At 39.8% G+C, this 7748-nt stretch overlaps 1 protein-coding gene across 1 annotated transcript in view; it reads right to left on the bottom strand.

The window, feature by feature from the left end:
- LOC106945970 (adhesion G protein-coupled receptor E1-like) overlaps positions 1-7546 on the bottom strand; it is a 33422-nt gene extending 25876 nt beyond the window's left edge. The window contains exon 1 of the mRNA XM_015029999.1: positions 7072-7546. Within this exon, the coding sequence (XP_014885485.1) occupies positions 7072-7102 (31 nt within the window). The 5' untranslated portion in view covers positions 7103-7546. The remainder of the gene's footprint in view (positions 1-7071) is intronic.
- Between the last annotated feature and the right edge of the window lie 202 nt (positions 7547-7748).

Raw genomic sequence — 7748 nt, 5'->3', positions numbered from 1 at the left:
AGAAAGAGAGAGAGAGAGACAGAGAGAGAGAGAGAGAGAGAGAGAGAGAGAGGCTGGTTCAAAACGGTCCCTACAGGAAAGTCCAAAGCTGAAAATCATTGTTGATCAAAAGTAATGCAATGAGGAGAAAACTGCCCTAAAGGTAAACATGACATAAAAAAAACAATGATACCGTTGCTAGGATACAAGAGAAGCTGCAGTCGCAAGTGTATGATCCACAACAATGACTTTGATAGACCCTTGGCAACCGAGACGCTAACGTCAAATCCAATGGTCATTCTGTGGATGTGCAGCAAAGAAAATAATTTCCTCATGTTGCTGTTTTCAGCAACTTGATTTACAATGTTTTTTTGAGAAGACATTTGTTGTGAATTGGCACTAAACAAGTAAAACTGCACTGAACTGAAACAGAGCATTAGAACATCAGGTTTTTCATGCTGTAGCCAAGAAGGACAGCTGCTTCAGTGACAGACTTCTGCATCCCAGTCGCACAAAGGAGCGTTACTACAGATCCTCCCTCCCAGCAGCTGTAATAAACTCAGTCAATTGTGTTTACGACCCTGCTGTTGTTTGCAGTTTCTTCAAAGTAGCATAAATATACATGTTATTGTAAGTACTGTGGTTGTCATTTTCTGATACCAAGATTTGCTTGGCGATCTGAATCACTGAGCATCGTACTCGACCTGTTGCAAGACATAAACTTTTTCAGAATGTGATTAAATTCACTGTTTTCGTCTGCCTCTGAAACCTGCAAACAGGAAGACGTTTCGCTAAAAAATAAGCTTCTCTCCCACCTCTAATTAGCACTGCCAGAAAAGAGAGAGAGAGAGAAAGAGAGAGAGAGAGAGAGAGAGAGAGAGAGAGAGAGAGAGAGGGGAACTTGGTAAAATCTAGAAGAGAAACTGAAAAAAAAAAAAGCTACAGACCAACTTGACCTTGAAGCACATAAAAACCCCAGGATGACTTATCAGTGCTCAAGGAAGTGGAAGCCACACCATGTGTACAGAAATGCACAATGGCTTTCAACTCATTTCATTCCAATAAAGATAAGACTTGAGATTATTTCCAGCTGTAGAGGATGCATCTAGTACGGTACACTAAATGTTTTGGACCGGGACTGTGGGAGCAGACTGGAAAATTGATCACCACACAGTTTTCGACAAAAGGGTCAGCAACGAGAACGAATTTTGTAACTATCAGCCTCGCCCCATTTTCATTTGATGTTAATAATTAACCAGTCCTGGAAATTAATGCACACTTTACTCGCATTCGTACGCAGCAAAAAAAAAAAAAAAACTTGACGTTTTTAATTTTCCCTCTGTATTTCTAAACAAACGTCAGCCGTGACACACCAAAAAAAAAAAAAAAAATAAAAAAATAAACGAGCCGCCCCTCCAAACAGACCAACGCCAGTCACATTTCCATGACTCGGGCGTGAATGACACTGCTTTAAAGACGGAGCTCCGGCTCACATTCCGAGATCCTTTCGCTGCGTTTCCCTCCTTTTGACCACAATGAGCCTTCTGTTGCAGTGCGACAGCGCTGGGATCCCGTAATGTCAGCCAGAGGCAGGCCAGACAGCGATTCACTGAGCCAGAGTGAGAAAAATTGTGTCTGGGTTTGATTATGTGGTGAAGTGGCCTGCGGATGGGAACAAGGGGCAGAATGTGTTCAGAGCTCGGATGCCAATTTAATTTCTTTGGGGTTTTTTGTTTTTATGATTTTATTCCCAGGATTTCCCATAATGTATCGCATGGGCACAATCAAATGCATCTTTAGATCCTAGCTGTAGGATTGTATGATTCTGGTGTTTTTGGCTGAAAAAAAGAATGTGTAATCATCATCTGTTAGTTATTATTTCATGCATTACCTTGTTTATTGTACCTTATTTACTCATACAAGCTTGTCTTACAGCTGTAACTTTATCACAGCCTTCAATAAATAATTATAAATACTAACTATGCTTGTGTACAAATATTGCAGAGGCAATAGAGGTAGAGGTATTTAGTCTAACTCACTTTTTGTAGTATATAATTTATGACCTACCTTGTGTTTACTGCTTTTATTTGCTGACACAAGTGTTTTACGTATTATGTTGTCAGCTCACATTTTGCTGATAATCTCTCAAACTCTTCAGCTCAGGAAGAGGAGCAGTAAAGAATGCGCCTTTTTATCGTTTTCAGCAGGTCTGGAAAATGCCCGGATGAAAGTCGTGCAGTTTGGTCCCTTTTCCGCTGAGCTGACTCGTATGTGGCGAAAACATCCAATATGGCTTCCCGCTGCACGTCCAAAAATGGGAGCAGGTCAAACCGAGGTCTGCTGGGTGCCAGGTATGCACAACCCGGTTCTGAAATTGACCTAGCAAAGTCCAAGTGTATTTAAAAGCCTTGGTATCCAGTTTGGCTTTTTTTCGTACTATCATCATTCATGATGACATTTGGAGAACTGATGATGTTGCATTATACCATGTGAGGTGGATCCCATGACATCATTTATCATGGTATCCTTTGTGCTTTATGATCTCTTTGGTCTAATGTGTACAAAACCTGACCTGAACCTTCAAAGACACATGAAGGCAATTACAAAGCCAGCCTTCCGTCACCTGAAGAACATTTCCGGGATTAAAGGGACTAACGTGCCAGCAAGCCGAAACACTGAGTTCGTTTACATAAAAGTTGTAATCCCACTTGTTTGAAGCCACTTTTGATTCCTAGTATCTGGAACATTAATCAACATATTTGATGTATATTCTGTTTTGAAGATGGCATTTGACAAAATGTAATGTTTATTTCATGGTTTTCAGGTGTAAAGCACTTTGAATTGCCTTGTTGCTGAAATGAGCGACACAAACCTGACTTGACTTTGATTGTAGTATGTGAAAACTTTACAGCTTTCTTCGGTATTCAGGAAATACTTCCATCCAGAATTCAAAGTACTATTAAAATCATTTACTCCATTATAAAGTGACTGTGGAAATTTTGCCAATGGTGGTCATAAAGACGGCTGAGTGACTCCTCTGCCTTGCATTTTCGACGTTGTGTCGTGTAACTTTATATCCGCGATGAGCACTAACAAAGCCTCCCCCGGTGTTCACTGTTACTCCAAAGCAAACATGGGGGCTTGTCTCATTTAACCTGGGAAGTGAGGCATGTCGGACGCCTAACAACCATTCCAAGATAAAATGATCTTTTCAAGGCTGAGCTGAAGCTGCCGAGAAGACCACGCTGAAAAGAAGGCGGGACGTTTCTGAAGACATTTCAAAAGAGGCCGATTGTCCGTTAATCTTCCGTGTCGTCGTAATAAATCATGTGGTGCCTCGGTGGAAACTGAGCACAAAGATATATTTGACCCTACATTCATGGGTGCTATGCGTGTACGACTAAGTGTCGGCAGACCTCATCAAGATCTTATCCGTGCAGCACAGATGCACAAACCACTGTTGATGAGAAGATCTCAGCTGAAATGAAAGCGGACTAAGATAACGCTGGGCGATTCAGGACAAACATGAGTTAGCATGCTATGGCTACCGAGGCTCCAGGAAACACAGACAGAAAACACAGCTGTCTGAAACCAGCGTTTCTCTCAAAACATTTTGTCAGGCTCAGCCTGAGATTTATCTGATAGGAGTACTGACTAAGAAACATCAATCATCATGGCAAAAGAAAAACTCATATATTTCTCAAAATTTTGGGAAACGCTTGTACTGAAGAAGTCAAATCCACTGCTGAGATCAGACACAAACGTGAAATGGCAACTTCTTTTAAAAATTCAGTTTATTTATTCAATACCAGTTAACCATAAGCCATCCCAGTGGGATAAAATGATCAACTATCCAACTGGTCTTCCTCAGTGGTTTTTAAACTGTGCAGTGACAAAATATTTCCACATGACAGACGTACAAACGTATGGGGAAAAAAAACAAAACATTTCCACTCCTGACAGTTTGCGTCACCTGGCGTATAAGAAAAACACACACACACACACACTTCACACACACAGCTCTTTTTGCTAATCCACCTCCCACTCACACACACATTTTGGCATGTTTAGAAAAGCCACGCATGGAAGAGTGATGTCATTTCAATCTCCTGACAGTTTCAATGCTGTCAGCAGGCAAACACAAACAACAACTAACATTTCACACAGAGTTCAGTAACAAGCAGCACCAAAAAGTTTCTGTTCTCTCCATTTTCTGAATTAAGCCTCCACAGGAAATAGCTGACTCCACAGTTACTTAAGACAGCCTTGTGCCCCGATTAGCTTGTGATTTGATTTTTTTTTTTCTTCTCAGAGTGCAGTTTTCACCAGCAGTAAAACCAAAGAAAACAGGACTCGTTAATTTATGACTTTATGAGATGAAGACAATTGCAAAAACATATGAGGTGTATGCATTCACTGCACATCCTTTTTAACTGCTTGTGGCAAATCAGATTCTCAATCTGTCATATCTCATAGGTCAGCAATTTCAAGCGAGGATCAGGATTGAAATGAATGGCAGCATAAAGTTTTCATCAAATGTTTACGGGTTAAATTCCACATGAGATTAGGCATTTTTATAGCAATTTATCTCTAAAAGTAGAAATAAACAAATTTTTTTCACATGATGAGTTTATTTCTAAACTGGTTGGCTTACTCATAAAAGATGCAAGTGGAAATGAAAGAAGCGGCGCTGCATTGGGTGAATAGGTGTACAAACTGGTGAAGGGGTGAACTGACCGGAGCCTGCATATCAAATGACAACGAGGGCGACTTTCGTAATCAAAACAGCCATTTTGTCCTCAGTCCAGCTAAATAAAGCTTGCTTAGGGCAGCAAATGTTACATAATAATTATAATTTGTATAAATATCTACTAAAAAAATGTGTTGTGTTTAGGAAACCATCATTTTTATTTCTAAATTTAGCATTTTTCGCAATAACGTGGGTGAATAAAGTTCCTTCTGTGGGATGTTATTTGTGTAAAAAAAAAATCCTCTAAAGTTTTTGTATTTGTGACTAATGTTTGTAAACTGTGAGTGTTAAAAATTAAGTTAATTCTGGTTTGGTCTCATGATCTTTACCTTTAAAACTGATTCTAATTCTGAAAAAGCACATAGTTTCCAACCTAATGATCAAAAAAAAGACCTAAAAAAATGATTACTGGTTGTTTTGTGGATATCTAGTGCAATTTTTCCATCAAAAAAATCTAAACAAAGAAAAAAAAATACTATCTTTTTTTGGTTATTTATTGCTTTTTGCCAAAGTTACTGAGAGCCACTGTGGAAAGTCCAAACCCCGGAGCCACAGGTTGCTCACCCCTGCTCTAGACATTTCAAAGGCAACTTTCTGAAACTCAAACCGAGCGTCAGAATGGAGAAGAAAAGGGATTTAAGTGACTTTAAACGTGGTACGGATGTTTATTCCTGACATGCTGGTCTTAGAACTTCAGAAACTGATGATCTCTGGGGATTTTCACGCGCGGCCTTTTCTTTCCTCGTTGATGTTCGAGGTCGGAGAGGAAAGGGAAAACTGGCTGAAGATGACAGAAAGGCAACAGCAGCTTAAATAACCACTTTTTACGACTAAAGTATGTAATAAAACGACACCCGGTGCCACTTCCTTCAGCTAGGAGCAGAAATCTGAGACCATAATTTATAATGGCTCACCATAGTTGGGCACTATAAGATGGAAAAAACATTGCCTGTTCCAAGCAGTCTCGATTTCTGCAGCAACGTTGCCATGTTATGGTCAGAGATTATCTTTAACGAGATTGAGAAAATTGTTAAAAGGGAAGTCCCTTCAAAGCGTTTGCTGACGATTTCAATGCTCAAAGGTAGGTTCAGTGTATTTTAATGCTGGTTGCTAAGAAAATTATAAAAGTTAATGGGAAGAATGAGAAGTCACCAACCTTAACTGAATAGAAACAGAGACCTGAAAAGGTGTGTGATGGGGAAAATGACTGCATCTTTACAGATGAAAGTGAATCTTTTCAACCGGAGATGGAACATGATTAAAGTACACTTCTGTCTTTAAAGTATACAGGTGATAAAAAGTTTTGGAAAAGAGCTCCAACAATAGATCTCAGGCAATGTTCTGCTTTGAACTGTATAAACTTAGATAAAGAGTTAACACGACTGCATGGATCCATCATATCATGCATCAAAGATCCAGGCTGGTGGTGGCTGTATCGTGGTACAGGGAATATTTTCCAGCTGTACTTTGGGCCATTTGTAATTTTGTTTTAAACACCACAGACTATCTGAGTGCTAATGCTGATCAAATACATTGTCGTATGATGGATACACCGTACAACAAAGCTCAAATCTTCTCAAAATGTTTTTTTTTTTCTATGGGATGAACTCACTGGAGAGCAATGACCTATACAGTCACCAGATCGTAACTTAGCAACTTTAAGAAAACGTTGAAGATCCAGCCAACAAATCGACACAAACTTTGTAATTTTATCCTTTTAAAATAATATAAGGTACCTCTGAAGGCATGCTCTTCTGACTAACACATACTATATGTTTTAAAAGAGATAAACACAGATAAACAAACGGCTAAACAGCCTTGGTTACATCTTATCAGTGTGAAATTCAAAACAATCTGCTACTAACATACAGAAAAAGAAAAAAAAACGTATTTCCACGAGTGATCTGAAGTTCGGCAGCTGTGGTTTATTCAGATAAGCTGTGCTTTTCACAGCTTGAACCTCATCCACAACCACAACTCTTACAAAGCCTTAAAAATCCGCTTTGCCTAAAAAGCAGATCTGACTGGAGAAGGTCACTTTGGCAACAATTTCAAGACAGTTCACAACTCAAAACCTTGGCTGAAAAGAGCTGGGCGCAATTAAAACTGTGAGGCGTTATTCTTGTCAAGTTCTAAAAAGTCCCATTTATTCTCTTTAAACTCATATTTTAATTTAAAGATTTGCTTTCTAATTGTGTGACTATTTTTATAGAAAGGTTTTGCAAAGAAAACGTAAAGGTACGCGACTAAAGTAGATCATTTTGGAGATTGTCTTTAGTTTTGGTTTCTCCATGCGCACAGACCGGGACATTAAGACACACAAACTTCATTGAAAGACTCACCCAAAATCAGCAGCCCCTTGCCAAACCCCATGTCAGAGGCAATAAATAGATCCACACAGGAGATTTCTTTCAGATCTACACGAAATATCAATGAGCTTCAATTCAAACGCAAAGACTGGCTCCTCTCACAAAAGCTTTCGGGTCGATTTGTAGTCCGAGGGTCATGGAAATCCAAAAACAGAGGAACTGAAGAAACGAAAACCCCTCCTTTAAGATAGGAATTACTAATAAGGCACTAAAAACAGTGAACGCTCACCAGCTTTCTTTCTTACTGATTCAGACTTTCAGTCTGAGCACACTCCTCTCTCTCTCTCTCTCTCTCTCTCTCGCTCTCTGTGATTCCCCTCCCCTTCTCTCTCTCTCTGGTTTTTTTCTGCCTCTCTTTTCCTCTCTTTCTCTAATCTCTGCGGACCTGTGTCCCTCAACAACGCTCTGTCTCGATCTCTTTGTCTTTCACTCCAAATCCTCTCCTTGTGAACAAGTTTCTCACTCTTGTTGTATCACGTTGCACCCACACACATACACACACCTACACACACACACACACACACACACACACACACACACACGCTTTCACAATATCCTCTGCTGCTCCAGTGGCCTCTATTTCAGGAGCTATTCACAGCCTTCCAAAAAAAAAAAAAAAAAAAAAAGAGGGGGGGGGGGGTTGTGGGGGG

This window comes from Poecilia latipinna, unplaced genomic scaffold, assembly GCF_001443285.1.
Source record: "Poecilia latipinna isolate Pla-1442-1.1 unplaced genomic scaffold, P_latipinna-1.0 Scaffold169, whole genome shotgun sequence".
Classification (NCBI taxonomy): Eukaryota; Metazoa; Chordata; class Actinopteri; order Cyprinodontiformes; family Poeciliidae; genus Poecilia; species Poecilia latipinna.
Note: the sequence above shows the minus strand (reverse complement) of the source record. Positions and strands in the feature narration are given on the sequence as shown.